The 19,289-nt window shown below is 41.6% G+C and overlaps 1 protein-coding gene across 2 annotated transcripts in view; it reads right to left on the reverse strand.

The window, feature by feature from the left end:
• Positions 1–3,026: 3,026 nt before the first annotated feature.
• The window catches only part of LOC102569906 (organic solute transporter subunit alpha), a 37,745-nt gene continuing 21,482 nt past the window's right edge, over positions 3,027–19,289 (reverse strand). For both annotated transcript variants that reach the window (XM_014595714.3, XM_059720840.1), the window contains 4 exons: positions 18,381–18,492; positions 16,138–16,284; positions 11,942–12,047; positions 3,027–8,363 (listed from right to left, as the gene is read on the reverse strand). In XM_014595714.3, the coding sequence (XP_014451200.1) occupies positions 8,176–8,363; positions 11,942–12,047; positions 16,138–16,284; positions 18,381–18,492 (553 nt within the window). In that variant the 3' untranslated portion in view covers positions 3,027–8,175. The remainder of the gene's footprint in view (positions 8,364–11,941; positions 12,048–16,137; positions 16,285–18,380; positions 18,493–19,289) is intronic.

Genomic DNA, 19,289 nt, shown 5'->3' on the forward strand with positions numbered 1-19,289 from the left:
GCTTTCTTAGGTTTATATTGTGCTTATGTTCAGTTTAAGAACTCGGGGATCAGTTTGTGGCTACAGATGAAGTCTAGAGGCCACAGGGCATGCATGGTGGGACACTCACTGTTAGGCAGCCTAGCTAGGGGTCAATGACCCAGAGAGCTGTGGGATGGTGCAGACCAAGGCTGGGAGATCCAAGGCCAGCCGACGCAGCCTAGCCTGGGGTTAGGGACCAAAGGGGCTAAGGCTGGTGCAGGCTAAGACTGGGAGAGCAAAGGCTGGTGGGAGCAGCTTGGCCTAGGGATCACAGACCCATTGGGCTGAGAGTTGGGACAGAGGCACAGTAGCTGTATAAGGGCCAGGGACCCAGAGAGTGGTAGGCCAAGGCCAAAACCAGAGCAGGCTTAAGACAAGGGGGGTTAAAGCCTAGAAGTGGGATGGAGGGAAGCCAGACTAGGGCCAGGGGCCTAGGGAGAAAAGAGCCTTGCTGGAGCTGGGAGATCAGACTGCCAGAAGGATGAGATAGTTGACAGATGAGCCACCAGGCCCAGTGGACCATTTAAAGTACCATATACAAGGCATGGGCATGGCTGTAGAGGCAGAAGGAGGCCACAAATAGCCTGTAAGGCAACCTGTGCTCAGAGGCACTGACAAGGCCAGGGGGGCCCCACTTAAAGTGTGATGGGCAGGACTGGGGTCATCTGACTATGAAAGGGACCTGCTGGCCAAAAATAAGCTAGGAATCATTCTGGGACTCTGTAGCCTCCTTTTTTGCAAAAAATAACTCCATTGAGGTGTGGCAGACAAAAGGAAAGGGAGAGTACCATGAGGGCCTGGAATAGGGAAAGAGCTGCATGGCCACCAGGGGGAATTACAGCTGCCCCTAGAGCCCGGTCCTGTCACAAAGAGGCATCTCATGCCCCTAGCACTTGTTCATTTAATGGCATGATAAGATCTGATCCCCAATCCCAAAAATTGTGTCTCTTGCCATGCCACATAGCCATGGCAGGATGTATGACTTTGGGACCATGGACGAAGTCCCAGAAATGCCATTACTATTTGTCAGTGGAGCAGGATCCCAGGATCCCAGGCTACCCCATACTGGCAAGTTGAAAACCAGGTGCCTGCAGCCTGACCGAACCTAAGCTGTCCTGGGGTGGGGACCAACCATCAGGTGATTGTAAGTCCTAGTCCTGGGACTGCACAGGAGACTTAAACCAGCTCCAGTGTGGTTCTAGGGCTTGGATAAACAATCAGCTAATTGTCAGTTTCAGCCTCGGGACTACACCAGAGTATTGAGCCAACCCCAGGGCAATGCCAAGGCTGGAACCAATCAGCTGAGTAATTAACATAGGTCCTACAATTATTGGTCCCAGTCCCTGGACTGCAGAGGATTCTTGAATGGCCCCAGTGCAGACACAGCGGGGGTCAACCAATGATCATTGCACTTCCCTAGGGCTGGTTCAAGACTCCGGTATAGTCCCTGGGCTGAGACTGACAATCAGCTGATTGCTGGCCCCAGCCCTGGGATTGCATCAGAGCTAGTTCAAGAAACCCTTGCAGTTTTGATCTGGGATTGACAATCAGCTGATTGTAAGTTCCAGTCCTGGACACCAGAGCCAGTTTGAGATTCCCATGTAGTCCCGAGCATGGGATTGACAATCAGCTGATTGCCAGTCTGTAATGGTTTCCAAGGACTGCACTGGAGTCTTAAGCCAGACCTGGTTAGCCTACCACATTCAGTTTAAGAGGTGATGGAAACCAGCCACAAAAATGTTATACAACTTTTGTGGAATACTATATTTACTCAAATATTAGTTTCTTCTCCCAATCAGCACAGAGAATGGAATCCCCTCATCTTAGATTTGCATACAAAGCAGGGGGGTGGCAAGTGTCTGATGCAACTCTGACTCTGGCCCTAAGCTTGGCTTGGGACTAGTCAGACTTATAGCAGCCTCATTCCCCTCCCTCCAACTTGTCCTCTGCAGCTTCTGCCCCTGACCCCTCCTTACTGTCAGGTGCAGCTTGGCTCCAACTTGGGATGGATTCTCTCCCAAGCATGGAGTACATGGAAACTTTGTCCCCTGGCTGACCAATCACTAGTGCCACCACTGCTGCATGGCTAAACATGTGCTGTGCTGCAGGGAGGGACTAGAGCAGTTCCCTGCAGAATCAAGCAGTAAGGGGGAGCGGGGGAAGAGGCAGAGACTGGAGAGTCAGAGACTGTGGAAGAAGAAGAGGAAAACACTGTGGGCAGTGGAGGGGAAGAAGCAGAGACTGGGGAGTTGGGAGGGGAAGAGGAAGAGACCTGGGATTAAAGAGGGAGAGGCTGAGAATGTGGGGAGTGGGGGGAAAAGGGGTAGAGACTGTGGGGAGGTACGGATGGGGGTGCAGGAGACTGTGGGAGGGAGAAGTGGGGAGTAGGGGGCAAGGAGCTGCCTGATCCCCCCAGCCACTGCTTTTCCTGTTGTAGCAGTTAGGGGAGGATGAATTCAACACAACTTCCAATAATTAAATTCTATACCTGGAAAATTATAACAAATTTATAAATTTCCATATATAGAATCTAATTATTGTGGGGGTCATCTTAAATTCTGGAACATCTTAGATTTGAGTAGATATGGTATTTTTGTGGCTGGTTTCCTGTTGTGTTATTAATTCTTTGAATATGTGGCAGGGCTACTGTTTATAGCTTGATTTAACAAGTTAATTGCCTCTTCATTGTAACATCCAGCAAGGGATTTAGTCTCAGTCAAGTTCCCTTTGTTAGACACTTATCAAGTTGGGTCTCATGCATTCAACACATGTGCATTAAACTTCCAGTACTTGGGCAGGCTTCAATGCTCTTTGCTTTGCTTCTCTGTTACCCTTTCATGGAAATCAGGCCCTAGGCCTTCAAGCTAAAACTCCTATAGACACTTCAGTAGCTCAAGCACACTTTTCCTGAGAGCTCTAACCCTGTGGCCAGTGGGCTCAGTTTCTCTTGTTACCTGAATTAAAGAACTATCAGTAGTTTAACTACCAATAAAAAGAGGCAGGAGACAGGTCTACCAATAACCTTTAATTCTTTGCATCCAAAGTGCAAGCAACACACATATGCCAATAACTGTCCGTTTCAGGGTAGCATCATTTCTTCACAAGGGAGAACTTGGGCCAACCTACCGGCAACTTACTTGGTTCCTGAACTTCCCTCTGATCAAGACCATGGAGCTATACACTTCATTCCATCAAACTTCTTTGACTGGTAAATTCAAATGCTCCTTGCCTTGCTGAAGCCCTGGAACCAAACAGGACCAGTTCTGTCATGGTCTTTCTAGGAGTCAATTATATCATTGTGAAACTATAGGGAGAATTTCTCCTTATCTTGATTCTTCTTTCTTTCTCATTATTTTATGGCCTTCGCTGACAAGGCTGCTTTTTATTTCTCTAACTTATCTAACAAAAAAAAATTAACAAAGATATGACCTTTGTTAAACTACGTTTGAGATTTCTGATGACATCAGTCATTACTTATGCTACAGTTCTCATACCAAAACTACAAATCTGCTTCATCTGGGTTATTTATTTCAGGGCCCTCTTGCAGGCTGTTCCCAGCTAAGTCTTTTGCTTGATTCCACTTTTTGTTTACTTGGGCATGTTCATTATTTTGTACATTTGCTGAACATAACAGTTGTAACATCTGCAAAGATTTACTTCGGCATCATTCAAGAACACTGTCAGGATGCTTTGTTGTATCCCCAGCCCTGCAGTTTAGCCTGAATCCCTGGAAAATAGTCAAGTCTGGCAACACTCTCCATGTGAAAGCTGAAGCAAATAACATTCAGATGTGGCAAAAGACTCAAGATCAAAATAATTTTTCATGGTAGACAGCACAAAAAATGTACACATATAGACAAAACAAAGTAAACAACTGTACACATTTCCCTGCCTCAGTTTCCTCACCACTCTCCAACGTTCACTGGGAATAGGTCAGGCTTGTCTTGGGTGTTGACAGTTTTCCTCTCCAAGCACTCATAAGCATGGCTTTTCCTCTGGAAGATGGACTTCCTCTACCCTCTTTTCTTCCTCCTCTTTAAAGTGGCCAATGAGAGACCAGTGGTCTTATAAGTTCCATTCCCCTTTGGTAGATGATTTCCTCATCAGTTGATCAAAATCTACTGCTCTTGGTTATCGTGATCAGTCGATCAGTTACCATGTGCTTCCATTCCTTCAGTCCTTTTGTTCTTGTTTGTCAGCTCAGCAGCAATAATGGAGCCACTCATTCAGTTTCTATGATCTAGTACATCTCCAAGTGTTCAACCACAACTCCTTAGATACAACCCTGCATTACACACTGGGGAAAAAAAAACTGGGACAGACTAGAGGACCCAAGTTGGAAAGGTCCCAAACCATTAGAACACATTCCCTTCAGAATTTATAATATCTATATTAGAGGAGAAAATGACAACCTGCTATTATTAGCAGGTAATTGTTGTTTCCAGTGGCAGAGGTTTTGGTGGGTGGAGCTAAATGGTTTTAATTCTGGTAATGAACCAGGTGGGATTCAATACAGCTTCACATGATGGATTTTTTTTTGTCCCTCTTTTTAAAATTTAGCCAATCTAATTTAAACATAAAAATCTATGGGAAAAGCATCCAAAACTTTAAAAGTGCCAAAAATAAGGTTGTACTCCTTATTCACCCCTCCCACTTAAAGCCCTTGCATTGTATTACAGTTTTACAGGCATAAACATGTGCTATTTTTTGATGCAATTCCCCTGCCTTACTCGGTGCATAGGATAGTCTGAGAAGTGCATAGGAAAGTCTGAGATGGGCCACTGCCACCATGATGGTGGTTTTTTATGAATAAAGCATATGATTGATATTATTCTCTTTAGTCTCACTCTTTGTTTGGAACTGTCCATGATATTTTAACCTTTGAACAGAGGCCCCCGCATTTTTATACGCAGCATTAGTTTGAATTGGATGGTGTTTTTATCACTGCAAAAAGGACCATAAAATACCTTTATCCTCCCTTATCCTATCTAAAGTCTGCATGGCATACGGTCACGAGCTCCTCCAAGACGTATCATTTTATGGCAGTTGTATAAAATTTGACTCATAGTTTGAAGTTTAGTCACTTTCCAGCTTAGTGAGCTTTGATATTGTATTACTTGTAAACCTTTAACATCACATAACATTACACAACTGAAAACACAACGTCTTTAGTAGTTGGAAAGTGATCATTACCAGAATGAGGAGGAAGAACCTCTGAATGTTAGAAGGAAACAAACCTCAGCGTCAAACTTGAGAGAGAAAAGCCAGATTGCAAAAATAAGAGAATGCATCACGTTTTTTGGATAGTATTTTTTAAAAGGTTAAAAATAAAATATATTTATATATATGTTTATATATAAACATAAGGAACATATGTGTGTGTATACACATACACACACACATATATAAACATACACATTTTTATTTTTCATATTATAAAATTTAATATTATAACCAGATCTATAACCCTATATATTTTTGTATATAAGTATAGGGTTCTATATAATCATTTGCTTTCATAATTGGGACCTTAGTGACTGGAAAGAGTGTATCAGAAGTGTCTTCTTAGCTGACAGCTGAAAAGTCTGCCTGCCAATCATTACCTGACCATTACATTTTCCTGCTCAAATATGACAGATGACTAGTAAGTACGAGCATTAAATATCTCCCTAAAAGCATAATAGCTAAAGTGACACACATGATTAAGCTATGTTCACACTGATTGTTTTAAAATACATTTTAATAAATGTTTCAGTGATGTGACAGATGCCAAATGGGAAATGAAACCTTTTGTCCACATAGTAGGTACATCAAATGCAGGTCCAATGTCAATTATTGCTTTGCTTAGATAGCACTCCTAAACTGTGTTGGGGAAAAACTAAAATAGTTCTGTTTCTGTACCTGTTTATTATACTTGATCAAATTATTAAAACCTAGTGATATTAGAAGCTTGATTCATTTTTTGCAACAATTATAAACAATGGGTTCCACTGAACAAATATTGAAAGATATTTAATTTAACGTACAAACCCCCCACAATTTTTGCTATAATTTCCAAAACCTTTTTTTTTAAATCACACTTTCTTTGATCAACAGTAACAATTAAACTGTTTCCCATATGTCAGGAGCACATTGTGGACTCTAGATAGTCAATTTTCCCAATATTTAATTTCCCCCACAGTTCCAGCCATTCACTTGCCCAACCCATTGTATAAACACTATCAAATATTATCCTACATGGATAAGTATTACATTACAGACATGGGAGCATTATTGCCTATGTATGCAGGTACATACCTGTGGCTCTTCCTATGGTGAAAATACATCTTGTTAAAAAAATGTTCACAGATATATTTAACATACTTCTGAACATAATATGCATAAATGTTTAAAATGTGTTAGTCAAACAAAATTAAACCTAGTAGGAGATTCTAGTGTTGAATGAAAGCTTTCAACCAAAACTTCATTACTGAAGAAACTTGCAGATTCAGCAACATTGAAATATTTTGTAATTGTGTTTTAGTTTGTCAAACTGTTCATTTAGGAAAACGTGCTTAAAATATTCTGAAAATACTGAAACAACTTTTCATTTGGAAATTTCATTTAATTGTTTTTTAAATCTTAAAAGATTAAAAAACAAATTTTGATCCAAAATTTTTGACCCAAAAATAACCTTTTGATTAACCTAGATTTTTTGTAAAAAAAAAAAAATTCAATTCAACCCAAAATGAAAACAAAAAAGATTTTGAATTGACAATAACCAAAAAAGGAACCATTTGCTAAATTTTACTAGAGGCTCAGTTGTACATCATATAATAAGACATATTAGTTAACATGGTACATTTCCCTATTGCTGACATGGCCAAAGCATTAATGTCCAGTTTGAATGAAACAGATTTCTCAAAAATCAGAGCAAGCTCAGACTGAGTTTTAGTGCAAAGTGCTGTCTCTGAATTCCTGACAAACATGAAGCCTGACACTTTTTAAATGTTAATCATGTCAGAACTTACACTGAATCAAAATGGAGCCATTAGCTTCTTCCAAAAACCCTGGTTTCTAAAGATTCCTTGTAAAAAAAAGGAACCTTATTTTAATGTGGTTAACTGGCAGATTTAAATGATAAAATAATTTGGCCTAAAGATTCTAATAAATATCTATGTCCCGTTAATTTTCAGGCTGGTTCAGGTTTTTTGGAGGGGGTTTTGCGAAAGGGACCTGCTCTATCTATATTTATTATAAAGTAACATTTTTACACAAAGGTCTCAAACATTTCACAAAATGTCATTATTCCCGTTTTGTAGATGAAGAAACTGAGGCCCAGCATGATATCTCAGATCAGTGGCACAGCAAACAGCAGAACCCTCATCTTCTGCCTCCCAGTCAAGTGGCCAATTCACCAGACCACACTACCATCTGCAATTAGTGACTTCTGAATATTTGTGAATGGTGACAATTTGTTCACAGATGGAAGAGTTGCAGATAAAATGACAGCTCTCCCTTCCCAAGAGCTTGGTAACTATGTAGGTGGACAATATAAGCAGGTTTTGTTGAGGTTTTATAGTATGTGTGTGTGGCAGTGCATTTAATAAGGTCCATTAGCTATTGTAATCTTGCTAGAAATAGTAAGAATTGAGGATGGATGTGAAAGGAGAAAGCAAGGCACCCAATATACTGGAAAATCAGATAGAGACAAAGAGAGAGTATTCCAAGCCACATGTGACGAGGGAAAAAAACAAAAGACATGAAAGGAGAATAAACCTGTATTAACAATTGTTGGCTCTTCGCATGAATATTTACTGTGTAACAATGTCTTGTATCAGTTCATAGCTAAACTGAATAATTTAATCAAGCTGATGGTGATCAAACAATAGGAAATGATATAGAGACTGAAAACCTGCACTCTTTTTATCTCTGGAAGATAAGGAAAGGGATATGTTTCCACTTTTTGGTCCTTCCTGCATAGGTCAAATGTATTTGCCAGAGTTGTTTCAACATGAAGATCTGCTATTTTCAATACAAAGATATAAAAGCTGCAATGGCATCTCCCCAAGTAGTGCATGGACACTGGTTACGATTCTGACCAATCCCAGGATAAACTGAGGCAGGACTACAAGCATTGTCCAGCTCTCATAAGACAGGAGCACATCCACCGTTTTAAACCTTTATGGACCCATCTCCAATAACTTGCCCATTCAGGTTGACTTTGGCGGTTGGTTTGTCACCCATAGTTTCCTGGTTAGTACATTCTGGAAGTTCCAGGTCATTGTATCTTTTCCTATAGACCACCCTGGAGATCAGAGTTATCAGAAACATTTCCATGATAAGGAGCTGTTGATTCATATCTGCCAAAAAAAAAAAAAAAGGGGGGGGAAATCAGAAATGAAGAGTAAGTTCAGCTTATCACCACCTTCACAAGACTGGCAAATTGCTCATTCATGCACCACACAGAGTCATAGAGATGTGCCAATAATTGAATTTTTGCTTTAATATGTGAATCTAAAAATGGGGGGAAATATGTTAGTCATCTAAAATATTTCATGCAACTTGAAATGAAAGTTTTGTTTTAAGGTTTTATTATTTTTTACCTTTTTAGAAAGAAAATTAGGCATGTTTCAAAATGAATGTTTTGTTTCAGGCTGAAAAAATATAAATATTCCAGCTAGAGAATGTGAAAAATGCGGTATTTAAATTTTCTGCATTTTTAAGCATGAATTTGAGAATTGTTTGAGTCAACTCCAAATTGAATTTTTTCCAGTAAATAAATTTCATCTGAAAAAATGTGCCCCTCTCTGCCATAGGAAGAGCTCCCTGGCAGAAGCTGTGCAGTACTTGCAGTACTGAGTACAAGAGAGTTACAGAACTCTGCAAGCTGATTGCTTTTGGAGGGGAGGGTCAAATCAGTATACCATCTATGTGCCCAGGCAAATCCAGCCCTAGCAAATGCTACTTTCTTTCTTGGGCTATGCTGGGTCCTTGCCCCATTCCCTTCACCTAGGGATGAAGAGGAGGCAGCTAATGCATACTTGCTGACATTTTCTCCCATTTCTGGGTAGAGTTTCAGCTGGGAGTCCTGGGCACTTGTACACATGACAAAGTTGTCCTTAAAGTGGCTTAATTGCCCTTTTGCACCGCTTTAATGTCATCAGTGTTTACACCTGCAGCAGCGTATTTCATTTCAATTTTGTCACACTGTATGCGTGCGGTGTTCTATTTCGCTTCAAATGACTTTGTTACGTAGCAAAGTAAAACACATCTGATGTATTTTAGTTTGCTATGTAACAAATTGCAATGGTGCTCAGGGTGCTGGAAGCCCAGGTGTGCTCAGGGAAGCTGAGGCTTGGCAGGCTTCCAGCGTCCCGTTCGCCATTCCCACCGACTTCTCCGGCCGTCAGCACACCCAGCCGCCCTCCTGCCACCTTCTTGCACTGACCAGGGGCAAACCAGCCCATTCCTGGGCAGTCCCAGGCAGCGGGAAGGTAGCGGGGAAGGTGCAGGGGGTTTTAGGGCCCTGTGCACCATTGGATCTGGCAGGTGCTGCCTGTGACCTGAGGCAGCACCCGCCCACTAGCACCCCATCTGGCCAGTCCTGCTATACAAGCAGGCTCCACCAAGAAAAAAAATAGTGACAAGGGGCCCACTTCCCCCCTCCCGATGGAGCCTGCCTGCCTCTCCCATGACCAGGTGCAGTGCTAGTGGGCAGGTGCTGCCTGGAGGGGCACTGCCACTGCAGAGGGTAGGTCTGGGGCCCCCCACAGCTCAGGGCCCACCAGCAGCTGACCCCCTGGCCATGGGAGAGGCGGGCAGGCTCCAGGGGAAAAAAAGGATCGGGCCCCTCACCACTTTTTTTTTCCTGGCAGAACTGCCCACAGTGGCGAGGGGGGAAGTGTGAGCTGACAGGGGGCATCACTGTCCTGTCACAGTAAGGGAAGTCCCTAAATTGAAACAATGGGTTTTTAAATCAACACAAGTAAAAAACCACCAATTAAAAACCCACCACTTCAATTTAGGGAGAGCTAAACCCCTGTCACATGTACAGGCAGCCCTGGTCTAGGCTTCTTCTGCAGGACAACGGCATAATCACATCCCAGCTCTGTGACAGACTTAGGATTTAATGCACCTTTGCTTTATGGTGAAACAAAATTATGGCAAACTTATGGTAAAAACAAAATATTTGGAACTTCACTGAAAATAAGGGTTTTTTTCCCATAATTTTGGACCACCCTCATTAGCACAGTGCCCTGTCTCAAACATCAGGCTTGAGGTGGTTTTGGGTAAGTCTGTTCTGTTTCTGTGAAATTCTGGTGCTGATCTAAGGCTCCGATTTACTTTTCATCTCCACATTGATTCTGTTACTAAAATTTGTCACTGTTGTTTGTTAAACATCTCAGAAGCCCAAATCTACCTAGCTACTGTATGTGCACCATTTCCCTGTCTCAAAGCTAGATTAGTTTAATGACCTCCTTGCTGGCCTCCCAGGATCCACCTTTGTTCAATCACCATCACGTCATAATATTTCTTATTCTGAATTCTTATTGTTACAATACAACCTTTTTATTGAAGGTCCCACGCTGATTAGATCTTATGCTAAGTATTCAATTTAAAACTCCGACTCAAGTTTATCAGGCTCTATTCTGCAAAATGCTAATCTCTCTTAATTCTCAGTGATTTCACTGAGAGTTGTAGGCGCTGAGTACCTTGTAGGATCAGGCCCTTAATTCTCATGCATAACAGTTTATATCTCTGCAAAGTGCTTTGTTGCTTGTGAAAAGTAGTCCATTAAATACATATTTTACTTCCCAACAGACTGGTATAACATATGAGGTGGTGACTACTAATTTTGGGTACCTAGTTTAAGAAACCTGTCAAAGAGGCCAGCTATTTAAAAGGCTGCTGCTCAGCTCTCTGTGAAGATCTGACCTTTGAACATCTCTCAAAGCTTGACACCCAAATCAGCAATCATTTTTCAGAATTTTAAAACCATGAGCCAGTCCCCACCAAAAAAGCTGTCTCGACAATCAAGAAATTGAGGGGAAAAATACAGTTTTCTCACATGGTCTCTGAATCTTTAGTATTTTGCATTTGCAAGTTTTTCTTTGTGACCATGAGAGTGAGATGAACAGACATGAAAATCTCAGCTTTCATTTAAAACTAAACTAAACTAAATAAGTACCAACATCATTCCAGGAAATAAGTTTTACAAAAAACACGAAAAATTGCAAGCCACACATTAGCGCTAGCTACACTGAGGGTGCTGATGGACATGCAGCTCCCCGCTGTAACTCATGGCACTTTGCCATTTGTTACAGTGTTCCTCCCAACCCAAGAGACATTCGCTGTTGGGTCTGATGGGTCGGGGGATTGAGCTCCAGTCTGGACTCCCTGCGTGTCTGCAGCTGCTCTCCCCTAGCCCCCCCACCAAGCCTCCAGCTCTGGTACTGTCTTTAGAATGGGAGGGGAAGAAGGGAGGGAGAGGGAGCTTGGTTTGGGATGTGCCCAGCCTGTGCTGGAGGGTGAGGTGGGTGGATTGGAGCCCTTCCCCACCTCCACATTATGGGGGCTCCAATTCATCCACCCCACCCTCCAGCACAGGCTGGGCACACCACAGATAAAACTCCCTCCCCTCCCTTTTCCCCCTCTCATTCCTAAAACAGCACTGGGGGCAGGGTGAGCTATATCAGCCCAGCCCTGCTCCTGGTGCATGCTGACAAAAGTTAATGAAGGCGCTCCACTTCAGAACACCTTCATCTGAACCCATTCAGATTAATGTGCAATCGGGCACTTTTAAAGCGCTCTGCAGCCGTGCTGTTTTGTCAGGAGGCCAATTGTAAGACAAAACATCACTTGTGTCAGCACCCTGCAGCTAAATGAATACTGGTATAAAGAAATAGAAAATAACCCCACCCCACCCACAATAACTTACAAGCTGCTCTGGCTGAAGCGGGGAGTGGTGGTGCACAAGGAATAATTCTTTGTGTGGCCAAAATACTGATGATAGCTGCCTGGAGCTGGCTCAGAATGAGGATGAACTGCAGAGAAAGACAGAGAGAAGGATACAGATACTTTAATTACCTAAGCAAAGAGATACATTTCAGTATAGTTATACAGCCTGAGTAATAAACAAAATCATCTTGCAACTCATTTTTCTCCTCTTCCCATCCCCTGTACTCCAAAGATGGTCTGTTCTGGATAATAAATTTCTGGAACATGATAATGTTGCAGCATGGGCAAATCTAGAATATTGAAAAAGTGCATCATCATTCATCACATATAAAATTAACAGATTTTTCTCCAGGTAAAAAGAAATTAGAAGCTTTGCTAATACACTAGGGGCCTAGGGCTGTATTATTCAGTTTAAGATTGAAGCAAAATCAAATATAACTGCACCAGAATGAGTTAAAAACAATCCGCAGAGCTAGAAGCTTCATTACCAAGAGCAGCTAACAGGCAGCAGATTTGAAGAACAAGGGACAGCTTGATTGGTAGAAGAGGAAGAGAGAGTCATTAACACCTGTTGAATGAAGAGTTTAGAAGGAATCAGGTAAATTATATTGAGCCATTATGTCAAATGGCTCCCTCAGCACTGCCTGACTGGAAATGCTGCTGCCACTGCCATGCAGTTGGCTTTAAAATTTACATGAAGCAGCAGCCAGAGAGGGGTGTAAGTGTACCAGTGCACCTCCTCCCTCCCTGGATCCACCCTGCATTGCTTTTTTCTTCTAAAGTGTTCTGCGCCCCTCTTGCAGTCTAGGGGCATAATATGTCTTGATTTACAATGAGGTCTTTGAGCAAAATTTACTGCTGAATATCAAATGAAAATAATAATAATAATATAAAACAGGCTTAGTAGTACTCTAGTTTTTAACTGGTACACTCCTTTAACTGGGGAAAGGGATTTTTCTTTTGCCTCACCAGAACAGGAAGATGTGCCTGATTCCTGTGGTCTGATCGTGACAACCGTTAACTCCCATTCAACTATAAGAAGAGCGGCTTTTTTGGCAGAGAGACTCTTTGCATGTTTGTGCATGTCTCTGCATGTTTATACTCTGCATAACTTTGTAGGCCTGCTCCCAAGTGATTAATCCAAATTTACTGGACACATGTACATTTGGAAACCTTTCAAAAGGGCATTAGCTGATTAGCTGTTCCATTCTAATTGTTACATGTGAATGAGCTGAGAATGATTCAAGTGTAGCAAAATGTTCCTAGATAAACCTTGGAGGAAGCAGTGTTGAGTTGCTTCCCTACCTCCGAATCATTCTCAGTTTCTTCACACATAACAATTACAATGTAAAAGCTGTTGCCCTTTTGCAAGGTTCCCCTTCTGAAAGGACTCCAAATGTACCTGTGTCCACACCCTGAGTGTTAGTTCAAGCACATAAATATTACCCTACCCTTTCTTCCCAAGCTTCGTTGGCCATTGCAAATACACCCCTAGTGAGATTTATGAAAGACTGCTTATACCTGGCTTGGAGGAGGGGGGAGAAGAGTATTTTAGAGTGGTTCCTGAACAGCTGCTCTAATTAAAACGGCTCACCATTACATGTACTAAGCTCCCCCCACCCTGTTTCAAAATGGGCATGGCGGTGCTTTAACTAAAGCTTATTCAGCGAGATTTAGTTAAAGCACCCCCATGGGCATTTTGAAACACAGGGGAGATTAATACACATGGCAATGAACACAGGCAATGCATGGGAGGCACATTGCCCCCCCTCCACGATTGGTCCTTGCTGGCCGGGGGGAGGGGAAGGGGGGGCGGGGGGACAATGACTGGTGCCCCCGTGAGAATGTGGGGGCACCGAGAGAAGTGCTGGTAGTACTTCCGGGTTTGCTGCCAGCATTTCCGCCGGCAGTGGCGATTGGCCACTGGTGCCCCCCCAGGATCAGGAGGCACCAGTTGCCCATGGCAATGAGGTGACATTGCAGCACACTAATTAGATTAATCGAATCAATTAGGCAAGTCTGCTCTGATGCGTTTCAATTAGAACACAAACCAGCACATCTATATGCAGCCAAAGTAGCTAAACAAGATAGGCACCTGTACTTAAAAGGAACACCTAGCATTTTTGTCATTCCTACTATATATGTATGTACGTGCATATATGTATATGCACATACATATGAAAACAGAAGCACAAACACACATAAATCTTCCATGCACTGCTCTTGGCCTGTGTGATCTTGGATCAGAACTTACCACCACCACCAAGGAGGAGTTTCTGAGCTCATATGTATCTGAGGTCATATTTCTAACTGAGATGTAGCTTTGCATTTATTTATAGCAAGTGCATCTTGTCTCCCCCTATTCCTATCTTGGCTCCCAAAATAATAAAGCAAACAGATGTAGAAAGTGGGGAAGTTGTTAAGGTCATTGAAAAGACAATAAAAATCAGGTACCTTTTCAAGAACTGATAATCCTGAAGGTAGGAAAATCTGTGTTTCAATACAAGATCATCAAATCCATTGCATGGGTTAAGATGATATGAATTCTTCTGGCAATTCAATTCCCACAAAACACACATTATCATATTTACTATTTATCACTGATAATGCTTGGACAATGGAGAAAGACAAGCCTTGAGCTGAGGAGTTAATAAACTCTTCATGGCCTGATCACGCAAAACATGGTCTCAGATTCATTGTTCACTACCAACAGTAGTTCCATTACAGTTATGAAGATCAGAAAAGAGGCCTTTTCTGGTCAGAGTAGATTGTAAGCCATCATGAAAAAGACTTTTCTAATATAGGATTTTTTAAACATATACAACTGCATGTGCACTTGGAATATTATCCCATCTGGTCACTTTGTGTTGGCTTTATCCATATATCTTAAAGAGCATCTGAAACATGTAAAAGGCCCATGTAGGGCATCACTGATTTATTAGCCTGAAATAGTTTTTAATTCCTTGATGATGTGAATGTACAGACTGACTCCAGCGAAACTGGTTCTAGTGAACTAGTCTGGAAAATAGTACTGACAGAACCATGCTTGGCCATTCCTTCAGGCCATGTAGCGGCATGTACTTGTGAGGGGGCATTATGGACCCAACATGCACTTCCCTCTGATATCAAGTGGACTGTTAGACTCAGCCATAGTCAGCTGGGTGTAACATTATGTGCTGTTCAAGGCTTTAGGCCTTCTCTGCTTCTGGTGTAGCTGTACTGATGCAGCTCCATGAATACAAACCTCTAGTGAGGACAAGTTGCACCAGTTAAATTCTAATATGCACAGGTGGCCTAGACAGACAACACATCTGCATTGGAGCAATTGGCATTACACCAACATCCAAAAGTAGTGGATGGATGTCACAAATCCTGAATCAAATGTAATTTCACCCAGTCCAGTGCAGAATAAACCCTGTGGCTGTCCCCAAATGAGCATGTGCATTTGTTTCCCCAGGGACAAGTAGTAGGGCCGTGAGAAATATCACTGGCTGTTTCATTTTGACACTGTTTCGACTTGTTTCAAGCTTGAAACAATGAAATTGAAATGAAACGAAGGGCTTCAAAACAGCCTCAAAACAAAACGAGGGCAGTTGAAACATTTTGAAAGTTTCCAAACATTTTGAGTTTCAAAGCTAAAGCTGGGCTTGCCTGCAGGGAAACAGAAAGTAAGGAGAGGGAGGGGGAAGACAGGGGAAATTCTTTATTCCTTAGTGGTTCCCAGCCAATATTTTTTATCATTTCTTATATAGTACTATGTGTATAGAATGGCCAAGGAAAACACTGTCATAATGCAAACAGTAACAAAGCACAGCAATCACTACGTATTGTTCCACAGCTCCTCCCATCTTTTAAAGCCAACACTGGGTTTTCAACGTTGTATTACAGGATGCTCCATCCACTAGGCTTCCATCTCATTGATGAAAGGGGATTCAGCAGCACAAAATCTTGTTTTCCACAACCAAAAAAGAATGGACCAGAGGCAAGTTAGCACAAAATGAGGATGATCTGCAGTCAAAGACAACACTTCACAGAGAAGCAGTACAGAATCAAACAATGTGCCTTTGTTAAGCATGTTTTGTGGGGGGAAAAAACTTTAAACTTAGGATCCAGAGTTCATGTTATTTTGCATCAACAATTAATGGAAATTCTAAATTGAAATGTTAGATTTCTCACCTGATAAAGTGCAAATTTAGGGATGATCTTCTTACAATTTAGGAGAACCCTAACTCTTTGAAACATGATTCCAATCGGCCACAGAGCAATAATTGTAATGACCCCAATGAAGCAGTTAATCCATATTGCAGCTCCTTTGGGAGATAACTGAAAGCAAATTAAACAGGTACATGGATTAGACATGGCATAACTTTTCCTGTCTCAAACCAAAGATAGTACTAAAGAGAATGAAAGAATTAAAATATTTGTTTCTCTTTTTATGGAAGCTGCAGTCAATGCAGAGGCTGCAACAATTTGTTCTGAAAACTGTTCAAACCACAAAACCAACTGAAGCAATAGTGCATAATAGCACAGTATCATCTCATCAACCTGCCAGGGGCCTGCAAATCTGGTAGGTTCTGGCAAGGTGGATCTTTCAAGGACTTGAGCACTTTCAACTGCCCTCAACAGTGGGAGTTGATGTTGCTCACAAGATCACACCCAAAATGACACCTCAGAAGCATCATGTGTTGTAGTGCAGGTTCTTCTAAGATATGCAACACTGTTAGTAGGTATAAATGGTGGCAGTTTTTCCTAGACTTAGTGCCAACACTCAATCCTTTCTGATCCTTTGCCCAAAGAGCCCTCAAACTAAAGTCAAGCTTAAAGGGGAGTACTTTTAATACTTTTGACAAGGGGTTTTGTTTTTAAGTTTGCGGGGAAACCTAACCACCTTCCCACTCAGTTTTTTGGTTCTTTCCAAAGGTAAAAAGTATTTTTCATCCTAAAAATTTGCTATTAATACTACTATTATTGCGATGAAAAGAGCTATTCTGAAAATGTGTACTGAAAAGATGATTTGCCTTTTTCTGAACTGGGTGGAAACTTGTTAGTTCCAGTGCTTTAACTTGGGGCATAATTGTTTTCAGAGATTTCCCTGCCTTTAGGGAGTTTCACTAGCCTATTCAGATTAATAGGAAGGAGCCAATGCAAAAGAGAGCTCAGATTTAACTTTATTCATATGCTTTTATCTATAATATTTTACAAAGATCAAAGGCATGTCTACACTTCAGACTGTACTTTATTATAGAAACATCCAAACTAGCTTTAAATATATATCTCTTATAGTATATATATCTTATTTAGTCTACACTAGGGACAGAAATTACACATAAACCAGTGTAAGTGATTGGAAACTGGTTCAAATTTGTAACACAACAGAAGTTCAGTGCACATAAACCACTTTCAAAATGGCTGAAACTGGTTTAAGATAAACTTGGATGGATGTAGTATCAGACTTAACTGATTTAGGTTAAATCAGTTTGTTGAACTTTTGTCCCAGGTCCCCTTCAGATTCAAGTTAGCTCAGCGTTCCACAGCATCCCAGGATGTTTTGCAACTCCCCCACAAACTCCTCCTAGAAAAGTGGGTGGCTAGCCTTGGCCCAAGCTGTCTGCTTCAGCTGAGGAGGGAGGCATGGTGTAGTGTCCCCCAGCTTCTGGCCTGAGTCACTGCAGGCATGTGGCTGCATTTCCAGACTCAAAAGTGAATGTCTGGTCACTTGCTTATCAGTTCAGTCTACACAGCTTAAATTAACCTGTGAAGATTGAATCACTTCAGCTTCAGGCTTTTTGACTATCTGTACTTAGCCTAAAGCCTTGCCTTCTGACTGTCTTCAGACTAACACAGCTGTCTCTTTCAGGATTTATTAAACCATAGAAGCTCCATACTCTTATGGTAAACTGCTTCTAGTACTGGAACTTGTTTAGCTATCTCTACACTGCCCTATAGATATGCAGTGTAGGTTAACTCTTAAGTTAGAATCAGCTAATTTCCCAGACAAGGTAATTCAAGGGGATCTTACCACAAACTGAGTGATCCGTCAGGATGTAATCATCTATGGAATGAGTAATTATAGAGGTGATGCGTGCACAAGGTAAGAGGAGTGCTTGTTAGATGATGAGTTGAAAAGCAGATGCTCCATGGATGGAGTTTGTTGGACTCTTCCTAACAAACCTCTCTCTTAGAAATTTGGTCTTTTTACAACAATGATATTGTTCCCAACAACTTTTTTAATTTAGTACCATTTTACATCCGCTTTCTACAGTTACATAGGTGTAAGTGAGGACACAACAGGCAGTAAAATGGTGGGCTGGGCCCGCTGTTTATATGACAGTACTTGAACTTTGTCTTTTATGTGCTAATTGGCCAGCATGGAGTTTACAAGGTTGGTGAATGTTTTAACTCCAAGAATCTTTACTCACATCAGAAGGGTTGTAGATGTCATTTGTCCAAAGCACTATTGATAAGAACATTAGCACAGGTCGAAGGAAAGCTAATTGAAAGGTTCCCAACTTCAGCAAAAACAGGGTTTTTCTGATGAATTAAAAAAAGGGAAACAATCATGCCATGGTCACCACTTCGTTAATAATTTGAACAGAAATCCACTAGACATTATCAAGTAAAAGAAGCACAAGCTTTTACTTATCTTTAGAGCCTGACTAACATCTGGCTTAAGTATGCATCTAGAGTTTGTTAAATTTTACATTAAAAAGGTATTAATATAATATATTAATATTTTTAGGCCCTACAGCAATAGTAAACTATTGATCCAAGCCATTCATAACATGTCCTCTTCTGCATTACAGTCAGCTGGAGTGTACCATAGATGTTGCTTGAACAAAGATGCCATTAATTCCTTCATTATAGCTATGTTTTTCTAAAACTCTGCTACACTTGGAGGTCAATGCTTCCATGGATAGCATTAAGTTTAATGGCAAATGTTCTTAGAATTTTAGTTCTTGTCTACAGGAGGAATGTTGCACATGGTAGCTTCTGGGCTAGGGACAGACATTACACATAAACTGGTTTAAGTGATCATAAATTGGTTTAAACCTGTAACAAAACATATGTTTAGTGCACATAAACCAGTTTGAAAATGGCTGAAACCAGTTTGAGATAAACCTGGTTGAACGTAGTATAAGACTTGACTGATTTGGGTCAAACCGGTTTATGAAATGTCTGTCCCACACCACTTCCTGGTTTCAGTTAAACCAGACACCCCCAGCATCCTGGCGTGCTCTCTGGGCTTGACAGGATTCTCTGCTCCAGAGCACGGCTGGCCCCTCCCCTCTGTTCTCTGGCTGCAGCTCTTGCAGAGACTTGCAGGCTGC

The sequence above is a fragment of the Alligator mississippiensis genome, chromosome 1, assembly GCF_030867095.1.
Source record: "Alligator mississippiensis isolate rAllMis1 chromosome 1, rAllMis1, whole genome shotgun sequence".
NCBI lineage: Eukaryota > Metazoa > Chordata > Crocodylia > Alligatoridae > Alligator > Alligator mississippiensis.